Source organism: Osmia lignaria, chromosome 15, assembly GCF_051020975.1.
Source record: "Osmia lignaria lignaria isolate PbOS001 chromosome 15, iyOsmLign1, whole genome shotgun sequence".
Classification (NCBI taxonomy): Eukaryota; Metazoa; Arthropoda; class Insecta; order Hymenoptera; family Megachilidae; genus Osmia; species Osmia lignaria.
This window is the reverse complement of record NC_135046.1, coordinates 7,775,599-7,797,834: the sequence shown is the minus strand read 5'-3', so window position 1 is coordinate 7,797,834 and position 22,236 is coordinate 7,775,599. Positions and strand designations below refer to the sequence as shown.

The 22,236-nt window shown below is 39.2% G+C and overlaps 1 protein-coding gene across 6 annotated transcripts in view; it reads left to right on the top strand.

Annotated features, from left to right (window-relative positions):
• Positions 1–22,236, top strand: part of Rbp6 (RNA-binding protein 6) — a 620,601-nt gene that overhangs the window by 428,306 nt on the left and 170,059 nt on the right. For all 6 annotated transcript variants that reach the window (XM_034315147.2, XM_076692564.1, XM_034315148.2 and 3 more), the window contains one exon: positions 16,606–16,698. In XM_034315147.2, the coding sequence (XP_034171038.1) occupies positions 16,606–16,698 (93 nt within the window). The remainder of the gene's footprint in view (positions 1–16,605; positions 16,699–22,236) is intronic.

Below are 22,236 nucleotides of genomic sequence, written 5' to 3'. Positions count from 1 at the left end.
AGTACACAGCCCCGTCGATGGGATTTTTAATTAATTCCAACTGAGCCGATAAGTTCGTCGGTGGAAAAAAAAAGTAACCTTTCCATGGGCGTATCGAGCCGCATCGCATATATTAAAACGATCATTAACGAGCTGCTCGCTGATGCGTTGAGTGATAGATGCTGTAACGCGGCCGAGATTTAGGTCGCGACCGATTTTTTTCCATTCCACTTTATTACACCGAGCGAACCGTGTTGTCGAGAGTATCGGCTCTGATGATTGCGCGGAATGATCTTCTGCTTGAAATCTTTTCGATCCGCGCGCCGTTCGTTTCCTCTCCGCCATCCACCCACACGAGTATTCACAAATTTTCCTCTTTTTTTTCTCCCCCACCCTTTTCTCCGCATCGATTCAATTTCAACAGGACTAACTTAGTTTCCATTCGTGACGATTGCGTGTCGCGCGAAACACATATCCTTTCCAGCAGACACGTGACGACATATTTATCGGGTTGTCGCTAGAAGCGGCAGATTCGCTCGTATATCAGGGGTAAACAAAAAGTAAGACGTCCGGCTGTCAGCCGCGCGAGCTGAAATTTACGACACAATCTTTCCTTGTGTCTTAAGAACTGATAACGTTCAAATATCCGATTTGCGCTTCTTCCCACCCCCGAATCCGTATCGGTTGTGGAAGTGAAAATATCGTAGAAACGCGGGCTGCCGTATTTGTTCGCGAATCCCGTTATATCTGACTGGAAATACGTGTCGAATACGAAAGATAGGAAAGGGAATTGAGTCTCCTTCGACGAGTATACGTAGGGGAATCGATTATACGAGGCTGGTGTGCAGTTCTGCGAAGATATCGTTATGGAAAGTGTCGTGAAATAGGAATAAGTAGTAACACCCTGTCGTTGTCAGACAAACAAGCAACAGTTGTACCGAATTCCCACTTCTTTTAGCTGTTGCTTTTTATCTGTCTTTCAATTTAACCCCGTATTAAGTTTCGGATAAAAAAGGGGAAAATTTTAAGCGTGATCAGCGCGATATTCGCCGTTTCCTGTTGCACGCGCGAATGATATTTCGGTCGGCGACGACGAAGGAAGCTCGACTTGCTTGTTCCGTCACCGCTTTACGCGAGCAAAAGGGAGCTAAGCGGATTTCGTGCCGGTCGCTGGCCATTCGCAAACTGGATATACAAGGCTGGGAAAGGTTGTTATCGAGAAGGGGCGAATTAAAACAACGCGACGTGTTCCCGTGGATCTTGGCCCTTGAAGGGAGCCAGGAATCGAGAGATCACAGTCTCACCGCCGAGTTCAAGCTACTTAGGATTTGTCGTAAGCAGATGAAGCGGAAGAGAAGTTAATCCGCTTTCCAAATAATTATTCACAGCGACCACTTTCGCGAATCGTCACTCGCTCATTTTCCGGAGGAGTATGCTCGGGCGAGAACTTTGATATCGATGATAATCGGATGAGGGAAATCGACTTTGCCCTGGAAATTGTTTTTCTTCTCTTCTCCTGAAGTTTCGCGATGAATGTACAAGAGTGTTTATTGAAAGTAACACTTTCTCTGATCAATCGGTGTGATGGAATTGTGTTCAGGTAGAGAAGAAATGAAACTACGAGGTAGTTGTTTTTCTTCGTCATTGCTTAGAATGGTTTTCTTGATGCGGATGGGTTGTAGGAAAGCTTGTTAAAACGAGAAGTCTGAAGCCCCATAAAAACAGCTAGGAGATTACCTATTGACGAAAGAAGAACGCCATTGCGGTGGGCGAAACAGTAACTTGCGGTTTTAGATTTCACCTCGTGGTAAGTCCTGCTGGTATATAGTTTAGTGGTTCTGGGTTCTTGCGGTGAGGTATCGTTAGGTGATTGTTAGAGTCAGCCATTAACACGTTCCGTGCGATATGGACGGAAACACATCTTTAATTGATCATAAAGCGAAATGGAAGTGTAATGAATACAACATTACCGTAATTTTCTATACTTGTTTATTCTAAATTCTTTTGTCTTCTAATAACACAAATTTATTTTCCTATAATCGTAGGTCTTAATATTGCAAATTGAAACCAACTTTTCATTAAAGCCATTAAAAAATAATCTGTCGTTGATGAAATTCAAGTGTTGCGATGAAGATTCAGAGCGTAACATCGTGAAAGAGATTTCGTCTAATTCTTCCTCTTGTGTATTTAATTACCTCTGCGGGACGAACACGAAATTTCTAACGAACGCAACCTAAAAATTGCATATGACAGCGTGAAAGAAAGGGCGAAACGATGAAGCGTCAGCATTCGAAGGAATTAAGTGGACGAATTCGCTGGTAACAGGACTGTTTACATCGAAACGCTTTTAAATCCCGGCCGTCGAGTCCGATGAACGAACCACCCCTGTTCTGAAGATCCCTGCAACACGTCGCACCCTCTGGTGCCGTTGATAAACGAGCGAGATGCAAAAGTAGGTGACTCGGACCGACTGCTTCCATCCCTTCGACCGAGTGTGCATACGTGTGTGTGCTCGTTTCTCGTCCCTTCGTCGCGCAACAAATAGGGAGAGCCTCCGAGTTTCCTCGTGTTTTCAAGCCTCTACTATTCGATATTTGTCACGTCTTTTCTTCCTTGGTGGATTGACACTTTTTACGAACGGTCTTCCTGTTTGGAAACGCGAAATGTAATTCCGCGAGGCGTCGCGTGTGTTTGCTGAACACGCTGCAAACGTCGACGAAAGTTGTTCCCAAGGTGCGAGATTGCAACCCGATCAAAGCTTTTCTTGCTTCGGGAACAGTGAATTTGTTTCTTCCGAACACCAGATGCGAGCGAATGATTAACCGTGAACGAGTGAATATAAAATTTTGGAAAGTAAAAAGGATCTTTGGTATGAGATAATATGTACATACACATTGAAGTGCGTGACAATTTAGTATTATTATGCGGAGGCTCTTAAATTACTATTAGGATGATAATTAAATTTGGAAATTACAGTTTCTCTTTTTTTGGGGGGGGAAAGGAATTTTTGGTAGATTGTTATTTTTATCCAAAAGTCCAGCACATCGGTCGATACTCGGCTCAAAATGAACGCGCTGATCCATCAATATTTACGTTACCATTTCTGTTCCTTCCTAAGTAAATATTCTCCTTCTTCATAATTCAATGATCAGATATTTAACAGACAGAAAAATCTGTCAGTCCTTAAACATACAAACGTAACGACGCCACAATACTACCGCACAATTACCGCGTTAATCTACCAATCAATTATAAATATGGCTTACCGCATTCCCGATTTCACAGAACATTACTATTCATACCGAACCGTGCCGCGTCACCGCACGAACACCCCTAATTTCCCGTAAAATACAGAAACGTCGACGTCCGCTTGTTGGATTATTAATCAAACGATTACCTATTGCATTATTCAAGCGGCCTGCTTCGAGGGTAATCGATACCGTGGTTGCAAACAATTTTCCAAGACGGCGTTCAATCCGCCATCTTAATATTCGAGCTGGTTATCCGAATGATTAAAAAAAGAACAGCAACGGATCGCTAAACGTAAATTTGGAAAGGATTGTTTTCGTTGTTAATTAACAGGACGATATGGCGAGAGACGCGCGACAATTATAAGCAACCTTTTTTTTTCTCTTTTTCGGCTACGATTGCGGCGATCGGAGAACGATAACGGGAAGAGTAACGAGAATATAGAAGAAACGTGATCGCGGGGCTATTTTATCGTAACGCAAAAGGGGAAACATTTTTCCAATATTCGATACTCGTACTTTTTCCAAAGCTCGTGTACCATCACTTATCCTGCGAGCTTCCTCCTTTTTCTTCGCCGCGATACACGCAATTCCAACGTCAGAGAACTCGTGTGCAACGCGTGATCAACAGTATCGACGTTATTAATTAACTCGTTCGTCGAATTTCCTCCACTTTCCTCGATGTAAACCCTGATCGTTGAGGAAATGAATGGTTCGATCGTAGGATCGCTTGCAGACTTATTGTTTCTATTAATTTCCTTTATGATCTTAGAAATTAAAAAGCAAACTAAGATGATGTATTTAGTATATATTTTATTTTATCTTGTGTATAATTATTTTATATAAATTTTTTCCATGAAAATTATGTTAGTTTAGATTTTCACACTGGGAAACGCACTTAATTTAAAATCATACCATTCGGAACATACGAGTTATGTTAATTTGCAACATAATTATGTGCCATGTTTTATCAGCCTCGAGTACCTGTTGGAATATCTTTCAGAATGATACATGACATCCATTGCGCGCAACCGTAAACAGGCACGGAAAAGGACGCGTATTTAATCGCGATTTAACGGTCAAACCTCTGGTTACCTCTGTTAACGCAGATCTTCGCTGTAGCATACGCACGGTAACGAGGGATTAATTAACGACTCGTGTACCGTACGGGAGTCCAATGTCGGTGAACGTGTCTGTATTCATACAGGTAAAAACCTGAGTGCTCTGTTGACTATATACCAATCTTGTTTTCATAATCTTTCTGAAAAAAAGGGCATAAAAATTGCGTTATCTTTGATTTTTAAAAATATAAAATTCTTCATTAACCCTCCGATGATGGATGACTATAATAACATTTACAGACAATTTAAATTTAATTTTACATTCTTTCATTTGCATTTTTTAAACTTTCAAAATTTGAGTACTTAATTTTAGTGGAAGTATTTGAAAAATTTTGGTCGCAATTGACCTACTGTTTACACTTCGACAGTTAACGGGTCTGTTTTCTTAGCACGCATGTGACAGATACGATTTGTTAGTTTCGCGTGCATAATTACAAAGCGAGCGCGTGCAACGGAAACATTTGCTTTCGATCTTTGTTTCTATTAAATGGCTGTATATGATTAACGCAACGATCGGTGACATGACGCATTGTGCTGTGATTTATATCCGCAACACACACCCCTGCGGACCGTACGTTATCATTGGTTGCCAGTTCTCTGTGTTTGGCCGACCGATCGATGGAAAATGTGTGGAAATGCATATTGCATCAAACCCCCTCCCAGCCTGCCTCATTTAAGGTAGACACGTACCATTCCGATGTGACGTGTTAATACGCGATAACATCGCGGCATCACAATGTGTCGGTGATGGCGTTCCTCTGCTAACATATTAGACGGCTGTTTTTTCATAGCAAACCTTGGTGATTGCGTAATGTTACTTTTACAAAAATAGAAGTATAAAATATTTATTTAATTGATTATTATAAGTGATAATAGGAAAATTTGGAATTTACAGAAAAGTATGAGATGAACCATTTCAATATTCAAACTGCATATTTATTTATTTTTTATTAAAATAGAAATTAAACAATCATATGTTTCACTGTTCCGATTACATTTGATGTTTCATTCGTTCAGGTATCAGTTTCATTTTAATCTTTCAATACTGAAATAGAATTTCTCTTATATGTAGAAATCGATATGTTTTACTATCGAAAATTTAATTTTCATTGCGTTAGTAGCTTCGGCAAAGAGTTTTATAGAATTTCAATTGTTTTAACCGTTTCAAAATATCAAATTCGATATCAGCATTTTCAAACGTATCAAATTTTCGGAATCCACAGATAATTTTCCTGAGATAAAGATTACATCGCAACATATTATGAATTATGCAAATTTTTGATTAGATGATACAAAATGTTGCATTTTCCTTCTGATTAAAATTTTCAATTTCAGTTACAATTTCTTCAAATGTAAGGAAATATATGAGTCACGAATAAAATCAAAATAGGTCGAAATTACAAATAGTAGTCACCATCATTTTCAACCGTTTCTATGTACAGAGCATCTAATTGCTGCAGTGCTATATCGAATTGATGTCGTTTGAATTGCTGGTTTACGTTTTAATTGAAACGGTGCAAACTGGTCTTAACGGTGTTTCTGTTGTACGCGATTGAATGGGACATCACAATGGTATCCTTACGTTCAATTCACCCGGTTTCGTGACACGGTAAGCAGTTCTTGAATGTACCCCCTTCTAGCCACCATGATCGGGTTTACGTTGTTATTGAATTTCTATGTGCTCCACAGATGTGGACACACGATTAGAGATCTCCCTTTACGTCTTTTTAATAACGTCCTCACCGGATGCATTAGAATTATAGTAAAAAAAAAAAAGGTGTGGACAGAATGACCCTCTTCATTGAATCGTGAATCAAACAGGGGGATACTACATCGTTCCAAGTATAATTCTAAAATTGTACCTTTTAGACTCGCACAATTTTTATACCGTCAAAGTTTTATTTAAATATAAATCTTAAATAAAAAATATTAACACTAGACTCGATTTCAAATAATAATTTTTGTCCGATTATTTCTAATATGAGATAATCTAATTTCAGTTCACTCCTAAATTCTTGAATATTCTCGTTGGAGATATTTTCCATCCAATTTATATTAAAAAAAATTAAGAAGATGTTAAGTGTAACCGTATCGTAATTTCGTGCAGGGTTTCAAATGCTCGTCGTCCTCTAAACGTAAAACTGTTCTCGCAAATTCGTAAATTCCGCTTACCGAAGATGATCACGTATGCGCGACGCTGAAAGGAATCGGTTTTCGTAAGTGGCATCGCAAACGGGTGATTCGTAGTTGGGTGAAATTTCAGGGAAGCCTGTCGTACAGAATCTTACGACTGTTCCAGGAGACAACTTCTTTGAGGACGCGTAGTAGTTGAAGGTATTTCATGAAATAGCCTAGCTCCTTCGTAGAGGGGAGGCTAAGATTTTAGGGCGGAGTTTTACGAGTCGCCGAAATCTCAGGCATGCAGGACGATAAAAACCGCCCCGCAGGAGCTCCACTTACCCTCTTTTATTACCTAATACTCGTGAGACTCGGTCACCGGGATATCTCGATTCTATTTTCTTCGTCTGCCGATTTCTCGCGCCCACCCTGAGCGATTCAATCAACGCTCGCGGCAGGATCGATCGAGCGTACATCCCCGCGTAAGTTCCGGCGACAACGAGCCGTAAAGTGGTCGACGAGAATTTTCTGAACGTGCACTCGATTTCGACATTTCGGTTTCGTAATTCGATCTTCGATCGATCCTCAAGATCGCTCTTCTTACGAACGCACTTTACATTTCTCGTTGGCTGATTTATTGCCCTTTTTATTCGAACTGGTAGATATTTTTAATATAAATCACCAATAAATGGTACAATTAGATCATTCATGAATAATTGAAGTAATTACAAAAAATAGTATAAATGGCATGACCGAAACTTTTCATTGATGTAGAGTTCAATGATTGTTATGACTATTCATAAATATTCTGGTATCATTAAAATTTCACTATAAATTAAAGCTCTAATTAAAACTGTAAATGCTGAAAAAGAAATAAATTGCTCAATTGAAAATCCGTCGAGCTGCAAATGGTCATTATTATGAGCATCTATAAATACTTTGAAATAATTAAAATTTGTCACTGTTGAGACCATCAATGGATAGTTTCAAATAACTAAATTTGGCAGTAATTAAACTTCTAATATTGAAACAAAGTAAATTGTTCGATTAAAATCCATTGGAATGCAAAATGCCGTCATTGTTAGTAATAATTAAAATTTCAAGACAGAAGCTGCATTGTTACGTAGAATGCTTCTCTCTTGACATTTCTTTTGAAATAGAGTCAAAGAATGGTTCCGTTTCTTTTACGAACGCATTGAACCTACGAAACAGGTTCTACAAAGCTGACCAAAGCGATATCTATCATATTGAATGTAGAACGTCTAAGAGTTCTTTGTTATCAAAGAAAGATTCCCTGGTTTCAAGGATTCTATAGAGCAAGTAAAGATCAATACCAAAGCAATCCTTTCTTACAAACTGTACCACAAACATTGTTGTAAGCAATGTAAACTTTTTATTAAATCATCACAAGGAAATCATAAAATAAAAATGATAACTACCCTGTACCTTATTTTTATATAGGTATTTTATCAGGTACCAATTATAATACAATCTGAAAATTAGATTAATAATTTTGCCTTATACGATAAATTAAGCTCTGAAATAAATTCAATTAATAATTATTTATCAAGTACATTAAGGAATATCAAATTACCAAAGTCAGATTACACAAAATATGCAACCACATTGAATCTTTCATCGATTAATTACAATTTGAATATCAGTAATTTTACATCGTATGATAATTTAAACTTTCAAATATAATTCGATCAATCCTCATGTAGCAAATACAAAAAGGAAGGTTAAATTCCAATGAATGTGCAGTCGTTAAAGTATTAAATGCCTGTCATATTTCAACAAATAATCCATTTTTACCAATTCTTTTATGAATAAACTTGAAAAAATAATACCTAGAATTTACGTATTTGATATAGTTGACAGAGTATCGCTGCAACTATACTAGAAAGAAAATATAAACATGCAACTTTCGCGTAGAGCTGGATTTAAAAGAGCGTTGAACATTTCGGGCGCCTGAATAAAAGGCGAGACCTGATAATGTGCATCAAAGACGAACAGAGTAAAAATAGAAAAGCATGCTTAAGCCACGCGTGCACTTGTCGGGCGTCGATGCTTTCATCTTCACGTTCAAAGAGTGACTCGTAAACGTTTGATGCCACAGGATCAATAAATGTATCGCGCGTCTGCCGAAAGCCGACACATCAGCATCGAATTTTCCCCGAAAGAGCGGAATTTCTACGCGCCGAGATTTTTTCCCTTTCCTTTTGTCATGTTAGGTTGCGGAAGGGTGCATGAAATTCGTCTGAAAACAATTCTACCAGCTTCAAAAATTAAAAATGCATACATTTTCATTTTGATTTAAAAACAATCACAATCGCAATCAACGTTGTTCTTCTCCATAAAACAATAATACTGATTAATGCAACATTTCTTTTGAAAACAAGTAGTTAATATCAGTGATTTTTCCGGCTTTATAATAATTGTTAATATACATGACCTATAATTACTCATTTTCATTCAGAATCCTGGAATCTTATATTAAATTGATAAAATTTGAAAATTAATCCTTCAGTTTTCTATAGTTTGATAAAAGGTCGTAGTTATTTAAACTTTTAGCCTCAATTCAGTGTAATCACAAACGTGAAACGAAGATGAATCGCGTTGGAGAAAGATAAAGAGCTTTAAGGCTTTAGTTCGATTTAATTGAGTTCGTTTAAAGAAGCCTATCTAAATAACGCAATTTTCTTCGGGAGCTGTAACACGGGACGCGTAAAGATAATTCGGAAATAATCGGGACGGAGTTTAAACGTTGGGAGTTCTCGAGAACGGGAGTTCGGTAAATTCTCTGGTAATCCCCTAAAGTCGCAAGTCCAACAGTTTAAGTCGTTGGAGTAGCTAGGAAGGAGGTAAATCGCAACCGCTTCGGCGAATGTAATGGCTTGGATTTAGGACGATAGCGAAAGGTGTATCGAACTTTTGGTTATTAAATTGAACGGCACGCTTCATGAACCCGCTGCAACGGGAATCTCTAGCATGGGAATAATTTTGATCCCGTCAAAGCATCCTTTGATGCGACCGGATTATAATTATTTGACGGCACGTGCACGTAAATCGGTTGAAATGCCTATTCAATTAGTAAATAGCCTTTCGCTTGTAGATATTCGAACAATAATAAAAAACACATAATTTCGCACTTTTGATTCTTCATAACACGTCCCTCCTGCACAGTAATTTACCAACTAATTAGATCAGTGAATTTGATCAAACTTGAGCGAAATTTATTATTTATTCATTGAGTATGAAACTTTTCGAGTGCAAAATGAGAAATTCATTATTAAAAACAGACTTTCTATTCTTTTGAAATTAAAGGATTAAAAACCGTATGGTACCTTTTGTGCAACTCGAACAGAAGTTTGGTTAAATTTTCTCGCAGAGAATGCCAACTTCGATCTAGTTAGACCTTGAACCCAGCACCATTGAAAATACTTATTCTTCGTCCCGCGACCCGTCTTTTCTTTCGGCCCATTCACGTCCTGCCGCGCGAGCAGATGTACGATGATTACAATTCAAAGGGAGTACAATGCGAGGGATGAGTTCTCCATTCAGACCGGTGGAGCTTCATTGTTTTGGTCCGAGAACGAGGCGACTAACGAGGAAAAGAGATCACTGACCGTTTAATATAAGGCAATGATAACTATTGCATCAACGTTATTGATAAGAAGTATTTTGCTGAACCTACAGATTCGTTTCCGCGTAATCGAAGGATCTACTTTACGGTCGTTCGTTTGCAATCAGTCCTTGTCGAGGTTAACAATAAAATAGAATCCTGCTGATAAAATGTTGAAACTCTTTCGGATACTCGAAGAGAAATAATTCTTCCTTGACACGGACGAAAGAAATTTACTATCTTGCAATTTCAGAAATAACCATGCAACAGGGAAGTTTTCTGAAATTGAAAATATATATTGTTGAGACGTATGAAAAATTATTGCGAACATCGGTTTCTTTCTATGAATTAATTAACTACTTCTGATCAAACTTAAATGGCAAATAATACTGACAATGAGAATTGCGTACCTATCAATGAAAACGTGGATTATTCATATAAATAAAAAACGAACGCTTATCCATTAGCGGACTACCGATACCTATGCAAATATATACTTGCGCAGAATATTTTCTCTCTTAAAGTGCTAAACATATTTTCACTCTGCATATTTCCATCTCATATATTCGAAATATTCTATATCATTTTATTTCGTGTGCCGTATGATTCGCATACGTTTTGCATATTCCGATACTCGATACGAACGCACACCCGCACTGATCGCATCGCTATTGTTCGCCATTAAAAATAAAAAAAATAAAAGCGCAGCATCGCTACGCAAAATTCATTTCGCTATCATTCCGCGTGAAAACCCTCTGAAAAGGATCGTCGCCTATTTTCGACGAATACCGTAATATCGAATGCCTTCCATACGAGTCGATGGATTCCTTTTGACCATAAAAAGAGAGCGTGGAAACGATTTGAATTCCCTGATCCTAGGTACGAATTCGTTAAACCTCGTATTAGTTTGATCGGGGTTGAAATATTGCGAAAAAAAGGTTTTCGCCCGGGTATGCCGGCCGATGCGAAGCATGCACGCGGCGCGTATAATCTACAAGAGGGTGCTGGTACAACGGCGAATTTGTAGGATCGCAGTATAACGCGACCATGTAAAGCCGGACCGAGTAAGGTAGGACAGGACTGGACAGTGCGATAGCAATGCCTCGAGCCACGGACGAATGTTGAGCGCCTTACCGTCCGCTGGCTGATAACCCATCCCTCCCATGTTATAACCTCTTTTCGGTATTTATGACCGGTAACTTAAATTCCGAAACGTCAGACACGCGAGAAATTAGCACGCTCCCTCGCTGTACCTGCATCCGACAAGATAGACCCGAGCAACAAAGGGAGGGTTTGATGTTTCTTGTGTTGGATTCGTGCACACTGAGATGTTGTTACATCCTTTCAGTGATATATGGATTATTGGTCAGGATTTTGGTTCATTTTGTACTCACTAGGTTGAAAATAGAGACCGAGGAATCGTGCGAGATGTTGGGGGTGGAAAGTCATCTTGAAAGAATATTCAATAAATCTGAATATTTTTCTTCGAGAATATTATAAAAAGAAGGCACAATTCAAAACAGTTAACTTGCAATTTATTATGAATTTAATCGTACCCTTCAAAATTAAATTCTTAATTACCATCGTTAATTAATTTTCTTTTTTCTCGATGATTTTCCTTCATAAAACTTAGAAAGACAGCTCAGGATGTTAAAATTGCATGGCTTGAGACCATTCTGTTTTGTCGCAGAGGACGAAGGGACGCGCACAACAAGGGTGGGGTCGTTCTCGAAGGATACGTCAAGATCGGGAAAAAATGGGCCGCGGAAGCAAGAAAAAGAAACGTAGGGGCTTCACGTATAACCAACACGAAGCATGTAACCCTTGGGATGATAACCCATTCGCCTTGCTCGTTCCCGCCCTTTCGCCCTACTTTCCCACCGTAGCCTCTTCTCGGAAAACCACTGTCTTTCTCCCAAACCTTTATTCCCTCTAACGCTTTTTGAACAGTCACGGAGTATCAATCTTGGAAGGTTGCTTCTTTTGTGCTTTCTCCTCGAGAAAATAGCACTTGTTTGTTTTCTAATCCTGACGTTGTCTATACACTTTTGCAATTGTTAATTTTTTACCGAGATAAAATTAAATTTTTCTTTCACTGCGCTCGAAATTACACAATTTTTTTACTTTATTTTTATCCACTTTACCAGGTACTAATTATAATTTAAAATCGAGTTATTTGCGATGTACGTAAATTAAAACTCTGAATTACAATTCTATTAACAATCTTTTGGTAAATATGAAAATATTTGATTTAATGAATTGCACGTTCTCGTAGGTATGGTAAATTTTAATATCCTTAGAGATATAACAAAATTTAATTTTCATTTGATAATTTGTGATAATGGACAGTTAAATGTGTAACGGAAAGCTTACGTTCAGAACCGTTTCTCTTTTTCCCATTAAAGAAGTCATAAAATTGATTAAAACGAACGAGAAAACGTAGGAAGCACGATTCAAAGCGATTAAAAGGACACTGTGTTCAGAAAGCATATAAATGAGGAAATAAAATCGCTTTGGATATAATTTTACGTGGTTCTCGTTTAAGGTATCGCGTCGTTTATGCGCTCCTCTTCTCCCTGTTTCCCCCAACTCTTGTTTCCTTTTTGTTGCCGCTGTTTGCGGAGATACAGGGACAAAAATTGCGAAACATTTTCTGAACGATACGGGTACCGAAAGTTTCCGCGATACACCGGACACGTATACACTACCGTGCTCTCGTAGTCTCATCAGTACGGCGTATAGCGGCCGATTAAACTTTCACAATAATTGCGAACGAGCAAAGCGTTCTCCTTGCCATTCCACGCGACAATATCCGTGTTTTCCAGGCAGATTTAACGGTTTGGGCCTGCTAAAACTGGCACGCCCACTCGCCAACGTTTATTCCAATATTTATTCTACCCATTTCCCTTGCTCCGATACCTTGCTCGTTTTCCCCTTTCGCTTTCTTCATTTTTCTACCAGCATTTGATTACAGAGGACTAATTGAGACGTATTTTCACTCTGTGATATATTTTATCATTGCCGATGGAAGACAAATTAAGCTGATTTTAGCTTTATTTAAAACGGTTCATTGTTGCACTAGAAACAGGCGTATCTGATCAGATACAGGCAAAATAAAGGTTTACCGATTTTCCGAGATTTTCCGATATTTGCCGAAAGAAATTTTACACAGTAGGGGAAGGAAATCGAGATAGAAGCGCATACGCGATGTTAGCCCTCTGGTTCCTCGATTCGCGAGGGAAACCAGGAGGAAGGAGGGAAAAAGGACCCCGGGCGATGAAACTATAAAGCCACTCCTGGTAAGTTGTAAAATTGTAATAGTCTTCCGGTATTTACATAATGCTACGGCATAATAAGTGGAACTCTGAGTTTCCATTACCATTCCACGGCTATCCGCTCTTATCTCCGCTAACGACTCTTCCCTGTTCACCCCTGTCCCTCATGACTTATATATTTTTCAACCCTATTTTTCTTTTTCTGGACAGTCCAAAATCTCCTCGATTTTCTTCTTTCGTACTCGAACCGGTCCACGCGATTGTCCTCTTTCGAACTTGAAATTCCTGCGAGTTCAGCGAGGAACGGGTTCCTTAAATATCGCGAAACTTTGTCGAAGCAATTACAAGCTGGACCCCTGTTCTCTGTCTCGTTGGTCCTGTCCGACCTGTCCCTGCAACATCGGGACAAAAGAGTTCTCGCCGGTGAAAGAAGAAATTGACTGGTGTCTCGGGGCATCGCGGCGCAAACGTTGCTCCGAAGTGTCTCGTTTGCACGACAATGCGCTCATTACGAAACGAGAGCGAGCGTAGCGAAGCGTAATAAAATTTCAGCAGCTCAGCCGGCTCTTAGGCCGAGACCCGTCCGGTAGCAACAGCCGCGGGGATAGCGGTATAGCAATAGCAGAGGATATCAGGAAACTTCAATTCCCTCTTTCGGCACTTCCGGCCGAGCTGAAGCAAGTGAGCTGCCGCTTGTGCAACTTCATTCGAATAAGTGGTTCCCCTTTGCCTCGTGTATCCTCCTGCCCCTTCTTTCGCTCTTGTTATTTATCCACGTCTATCTCTCGGTACGTTTGCTTCGCTCTCCTTTCCTCTGTCTTCCAAACGACCCGACCAACCCCTCCCACGCCGGCAACCATCTCGATCCTCTTCGAGCCTGTCGTTTCTCTCGCTCCATCCCTCGTCTGTCACTCAGCAGTTCTTTCGCCAGCAGCTTTTTCGCCGACGGAATCGGGCCGAGTCATTTATTTAATTTTCGAGATACAGCCTCGTTTTATTTTCATCCCCGGGACTTTATACACTCCGCTGATTAGCCAGCCCCACGGACCGAGCTCGCGAGTTATCCTCTCCGTCTCCCATGAGAATCAGAGGGGCACGGAGATGAGCGTGAACCAGAGGCCGGGATTAGAAAGAGATGAGTGGGTTGAGTTTCAGGACCACGAGGTGGAAGGACTTGCGCCAAGGGGTTTGCGTTACTCACCGGATATAGAGAGGTCTAAGCCCAGCCATCACTGAAATTACCAGAGTTTACCTCTTCCACCGTTTCCGTTCTATTCACTTCCCCTTCTATCATGTATCCTCTTGCACCCACTACCCTTTCCCATCCTTTCCTATGTTTCTGTCCCTTTTTCCCTGCAGTCGGCTCTTGCGAACAGCTTCTCCTCAGCGAAATATTTCGAGCTTTATTACATCGCAATCGTGTTATTAAGATGTTCCCTCCGAATGTTTCTTTCCTCGTTTCCGCTTTACCAGCTCGATCTTCTCGCGCAATTCAAGCGACCACTGGTAATTAGTTTCGCCACGATTCGATGCTGTTCCTCTGATTTGAAGAAAATGATTTTTTCGTTACTCGATGCGAAAGATTTTGTTAAACGATGCATCGAATGCAAACATTGAAAATGATCGAAGAAGGTTTTAGGTTCCTTCCATTTTAGAAAAATCCATCAACCAGCATTTTGAGAAGTTGAAAACGTATCATACGTGGAAGTTGTGGAAACCTCATTTTGTGCGTTCCTGTTAGCTATACCCCCGATATCTTTTCTGTCCTCATTCGTGGAAAACTTTTCAATATGGAAGCTCCAGCACGCCCCTCTGTATTCTTACATCGGTTCAGTTTTCCTCGAGTCCCGATAAAAATACAAGTCGAGCGAAGCAAAGAGATCGCGCAAGCTTGCTTTACAGGGTTTTACTTAAAATAAATTACGTTCCTCGATATTGTGTGATTGTGAAACCTTAGAGAGGAGTTTGATCAACTTTCGCGTACACAGTGGCGCCTCTTCTTTTAAATTAACTTTACATTATAAAAATGTGATGTCCAAAGTATAAAAATTGGCATATATACAGGGTGTATCAGTTATTTTATCAAGGTCTACTTATTGCAACAAGGTTTCCTTTAACTTTCATTATAGAAAATCATTGCACGGGAGGACGACGATCGGAATTGACATTACCGATCCGAACAAATATGAAAAATGTCGTCGATGAAAGGATCCTTTCCGTGGAAACGTCGCTGTGTGCCCGACACAGGCCATTCATATTTTATCAACCTCCTTATCAATTTCTTAACCGCGACCGTACCATTTTTCAGCCGTCTCTCCCATATTCCCTCTGTGTGCCAGCGCGTTACACTTCTTTTCCTCCCCAAAACACGCTCTGAAAGGAGCATTATGCCCGGCGCATTTTTCTGCCCGCGAATCTACCGAGTAAACAGATTTTCCGAACGTACACCAGTATACTTCCAAGGTATCCGCAAAAGCTTCAATTTATTAACCGTTATGGTTGTCTACAAAGCTCGATTCGTAGCCGGAAACGTTCGCGAACTTGAAAAGACCAAATTGTTACGTGTAAATGTAATTTTTCTGTAAAGTTACGGTTGCGAGAAGGAATGTTCCGCATTCTTTGGAATTGTCACGGAACGTCCAAAAGTTTCAATCGTTCTAAGAGTCTATTGCCAAAGATCAAAGTGGAAAGTTTTTCACAGTGTTTCTTTCATCGAGGAAAAATTGTTGGCTCTGGTTTTAGGGACATCGAGTAAGGGAGGGATATATCTTGAACGCAAGCTTATTTCTTAAGGATTATTAACAGAAATGAATAAAAACAGTGATAACGCGAGGCGCGAAACAAGTTCTCTCAAATTGTTTTCTAAACTGTTTGCAAAGTTCAACGCGAACGCTGTTTTAATAAAAATTATTTTACTGGTCGGTTAACAGAATTGATTGAAAATATGATAAACAGTTTCGCGTTGTATTTTCCCGAAGGAAATAAATATCGTTTCTCCTTCCTATTCGTTCCATTTTTCATGTCAAATATAAACGCGTCGATCAATAGCTGTTTGCGAAATTCGGACTTCTATATTTAAAGTGTTTGCAGTCCGATGCGCTAGAAACAATATAGTTGCATTGCGTTTATCTGGGGAGTGAACAAAATTTTTGATAAATGTTCTTCGAATTATTTGTGTGTTTGTTATTTTTGGCACAAAAAATTGGATCTCTTACGATTTTAATTTTTTGTGTTTGCAGATGGTGACGAGGACAAAGAAGATATTCGTCGGTGGACTATCGGCACCGACGACGCTGGAGGACGTCAAAAACTACTTCGAACAGTTCGGCCCGGTGAGTACTTACAATTAGCAATAATAATTGATATTAACACGTTGAACGCCACAGTGAAAATGGGTATTTATCATGGGATGTATCGAAGCTCTAATTATTAAGAATAGAAATAGTTAATTTTTTAATTTTAATTTTCCATCTTTCTATTTGCTATTTTACATTATTTGTACCATAGCAGTATTATTTAAAATAATATTTTTCTATTGATTCCTTTTAATATTCAGGCATGTCACCGAGTGACTCCCATTGCATTCAACGTATTAATATTTCTGATCTGAGGTTAATGCATTTTTTTATCATCGCATTTAAATACCTTCTATTGCCAATTACAAATACGGATCTTTAAATAAATTTTCTAATTCTAAAAAACGCTCCGTGTTAGCACGAAGAGAGAGTTTAGCGTACGGTTACAAGCGTTCGATACCACGATCCTATATCACCGACAGTTTGTCGCGTGGAATTGCGTCGGAACGCTTCGTCATTGCGGCCGAAATCATCCCGTGTGTGCTTTTCCTCGTCACGGATCGGGCGGACAGCGGTGGCGATCATTGTCGCGAGACCGTCGAATCATTATTTTCGGTGAACCTGGCACGGTCGATACAATTCAGCGTGTTCCGCTTATTTCCTGCGCGTGCGGCCCTATAATCCGGTCGGAACGCGAAATTTGACAGGGCCAATTCTAGCTCCCTATCGTCCCACGCGATTCGCAACGCTTATTGTTTCAGAGATTTTAATACGTTCACTTCGCGGTCGCTTTTGCTCCGATAACAACACAAATATCCCGATCGTTCCGCTTACGTATTCAGCTTGGATATTACTATTTGAATAGAATTTTTGATGAATGATGTGCACTCGATCGATTCGAATTCGGGTCGCTTTTCTAATCTGATCCCTTCTAACAGGGCCATCATTTTCGGCGTATAATTTCAGGCAGGACTGTTAAACAATCAGCCTTCTATGTTGATTCTATGTCAATAAAATGGTTCGTAGTGTTTGTCGGGGTATTATTCCATTTCATTGTTTAAATTGTAACTCTGAGTCAGGATGGAGTTTAATTATTGAAAATTATCTCTAATTAAAATATCACTTAATGTGTGTGTTTGCAGTTTTGATTATCTACATTGAAATATTACAATAGTCATACATTCGTATCATTTTCTATCGAATATCTATAATTTATATATATGATAAAATCGAATTAATTATAAATATTTATCTATAATCTGTTAATGAATTTTAGCTCCTCCTTCTTTCTACTTTTTAATGCCACATGGTCTCTATTTTTTTATTTCATCTCTATCTATTAGTTTAGGTATAAATCTACAAATGATATATACACAATCGAAATATATATTCATCAAAGCTTTTCGTTTTATAACCAGACTGTTAGCCTGGTGTTAAAATTTGGAAGTACTTTCCGAACCACTCGAGACGCCCTTCTCAACGGTTAAGTGATTAGGAATTGGTAGAAGGACCATCTGAGACACGGATTTCTGCTAATTAGCCTTTATCGACCTTTGGCAAGACCGCGCGGACCATTATGCGTTATTGTGCGAACTTCTCGAGCTTCTATCGCCTCGATAATAGCCGTCGCGATTCATCGGGTTCGGTGTATGAGACAGATAATGGTGCTTGAGCGTGATTTATGGGATGGTGGCAGTCGCCCGAAATCGTTTCACGTTCTGGCGATAACGTAAATAGAATTAACGATTCGGTAATTGATAATAATGTCCAGGATTTGCCATTTTCCCTCTCTTCGCTCCTATCGGAGGGAATATAATTCACACGGCCGAGAAATATGTAACTGATACCGTAAATATTAACCAGGGAAACATAATTACCTTTGTATTTCACTGTGAAGAATTATATTATAAATATTTTTACAAATTCGAGGTATATTTGAGTACACGCAAAACAATGTTAATGATTTCTCTAAATTATAGATTTTGATATTTTTGTGATAATACATTTATTATAAAGGGAAATATCAAAGGTACATTGGTGATAAATTACGAAGAGATTCAATGATTGCCTGTGATTTATTCACAGCAATAACAAAATTTCAGAGGGTGGAAAAGTATAACAACGTATATGAATCCAGATATTTATCAGTAGTAATATGATCAATCTAAATTTATTACAAAATAGTTAAATTTATGCTGAGTTTTCTGAGTTTTAAACAAAAGTAGATAATACAAAGGGTCGAGAAATAGTTTAAACCATACCACTTTTTTCGCTAACAAAGTAGAACTTTAGAACCTTATAAGAAATCACGTTTCAAGGGTACTCTTCAGTTTACGATCCTCCCCCATTTTCACTCGTAAAACTCAGTAATGAAAGCCTTAAACTCGAATTCGCGATTCAAGCTTAGCCATGAAAAAAATAATTCGAAGATTATTTTACATTCTCCTACAAAATTGCACCCTTTTCCCGTCACCGAGCACAATCGCGATGCGTAGGCTAGTTGGAAAACTCGGTGAAAACGCGACAAAGCTTCGTTTCTCGATCGTCGTTTCGCCGGGGTGCCGTTTGCGTGCGAGAAAAGCACGAGCAAAGTGGGAAAAATGGTGGAAAGCGATGGAAAAAGTGGTAGGGAAGATCTCCAGGCGGACGGTTGTCCGCGGCACGAGCCAGAAATGGATTTGAGATATCAGAGCGAGGCACTATCTCCGGCCTAGCCTCTTGACTCATCCCAACCTCTAGTTTCCAACTCTTTCCCTCTCTTGTCCGCCTTTTTCAACCTTCTCGTTCGTTCTGTACTGAAAATCTCGTCCGTTTCCGAATGCAGAGTTTCCTGCTAGCTACGATTCCAGCTCTCCTCCCTTTTATGTCTGACCCACATACGGAGATACGATCGGGCACACACACACACACACGTGCACCAGTGTATCTTGCGTGATCATGGGGTTGCAAACGGACTACCTTCCACGTGTACAGAACCCTTAGGAAACGTTTCAGTGGTCCGCGATACTTGAAAGATTATTTATGTTCGTTTGTTTGCGAGAACGCGTTTAATTCATTGTGTTTGCTTTGGGAAATGTTGGCGTTCATTGATGGTTGGAATTCAAAATTATTATTTTCTACATTTCCGCCTATAGAATTACATAAATGGTTATCTAACAATTATTAAATATTTTCTAATTTTCATTGAATTTAAATAATTTTTTGCTATAATAACAGAAATTTATTATTATTATTTATAATAAATTTAAATTATTATTATTTGTACCGTGGAGTTTTCTCTGTTCAAAAGAAGTTTACACATTATTTTCAAAGTCGGTTCCAAAGACAAACACAATCGAGGAGCCGAACCTTATCAAAGATTTGCTCCATAAATCCATCCTGTTGATCGAGCCGAAGAACAAGCGCTTTTTCACGGATTAAATGCCGCTTTATATCGAGCGTAATGCGCTTTTCGCAGTTTAAACGACAATTCATTCGACGGCAGTTCGCGAAAACAAACTGCACACGAGAATTTTATCGTAGTAGAATCAATACCCGACCATGTTCTTTCGGAATTCTTTTACAACTTCTCTCGGCCGCAATTACTGGTAATCGATAATGCTAATCGTTGACCTTTTGAATTATAAGTCCTCGTTTTACATTCGTAAAGCATGGAGTAATGAATCGAGAACTCCGATTGAAGGAAATTGACAGGAGAGGAGAAACTTTTCATTCGGGTCAAATTAAGAAACTTTTACATTTGTAATGATTGGGGATGTAATTTTTTTTCTACAAGGAATATTTTTCATGATATAGATCATTTCCAACCCCTTCTTATCGAGGTTGCAGCAATTCTGCAAATTATTTGTCAAAATTGCAAAACATAAAGCAAATTTATTTGCACTTATCAACTTGTTAAAATTGTAAATAAAATAATTAAAATTATTTTTAATTATTTTTAATTGTTAAAAATACAACCTCCACCCTTTTCCTTTACAAAGGAAATATACGTTTCTATTGAATTGTCTCATAGCAAACTGGTTAACGATCACCTTAACATAAAGAAATGAAGAATTAACGTATTTCGGGATTGGTCGAGCAGTCCCTTCCTGTTTGTTTTTCTTCCTTCTCGTTCGAACTATCGCCTCGACGAGCTCGTTTAATTCCACGCCGCAAAGCGAACTTTGCTTCCGCGCGATCGTTTATCGATGGAGGCCCGGCTCCGGCCTGGAAGCCTTCGGGAAGTTTACCCTTCGCTTCCCTAAGCTCGCTGAAAGGCAATTACGTCATCGAGATTGGTCGATTGGAGGCACGAAGATTGCTTCGTTTTATCGGGGACTTCTCGCTGAGAAACTTTGACTTGCTTTGTAATGTATTGCGTTTACTTATCGTCCCCGGATCCCTTCATTTATTCGAAGCGCGTCAAGTTTATAATTACCGCGTTAAGGATGGAAAAGAATTCACTGGAGTTGCTGCTTTTCTGTGGCGGTAGATTGTAGATGCTTATGAAAGAAGGATGAGTAGTGGTAGACTTTATTGGTCAAACACGAGACGAAAGTAAGAGAGTCGAGCTTTCTACTTGCCTCATCTTCCGTCGCTCTTTTATCTGGTCATTCGAAAAGTCTTCGTCTACTTTGCCGAGACACTTTGTAACTCATTCTATACGTGTTTATTGCTGTTTTTACTTGTTCGACTCACGATTCTTGTTATCGTGGATTTGCGGCACGTTTTGTGTCACGAGAAATTTAAGGTTTAATAAATTCCAGTGATTGATTGTAGAAAATTGCGATAATCAATATAGGCAATTTAGCAAGTGGAAAATTAATCTTTTATTTCATATGTTTAAAAATTTGGTTTGACATGTTTCCAATTAATATTTCTCGAGATTCTTATCGCACCTCATTCCATTTCTTCGGAATCTCTGCTTTTAACTCTGATATAGAAGTATATTGTTTGTTCTCAGCGTAGATCTTTCGATCAAAGTTGACCCAGATATTTTCTATTAGAGTTTGGCCTGAAAAACAAGCTGGCTACTTCAAAACATTCAATTTATCATCACCAAGTTATTTCGCAATTGTATAACACTGTTGTTTAATATTCTTTTGTTTCTATTCATTTGATTTTTCCACGTTATTAAAATTTAACACAATTGTTAGTTTCGCGTATCTACAAGAAGGTCATAATTATAGCCGCAAGGCTAACAAATTAACGTTTGCCCTAATTAACTAGATGGAATAGCAGGGGCAATAGGGAAGCGATTAAAAATTGAAGCAGCGAGTTTCAAAGCTAAAACAAACGCTTACGCACGTAGATGATAATGCAAACATAATGTGGACGGCATACATGGCGCACGGTCATTTATATGAATGGCTAATAATTGTTCGGCGGTCCTCTCTCACCTGTAGAACACCATAAACCCGCAGGCTTCGGCGGGATTTCTCGAATGCGGCCCGCGCCTGCGTGGATGAATAAATAAATTTAATGGCGCTTGTCACGTAGCAAAACGGGATAAATTCCAGGCGTCTGACAGCCATTTAAAACAATGCCGTCGCGAATACACGCCATTTGTAACCCGGTGCTTTTGTTTCACGTTGC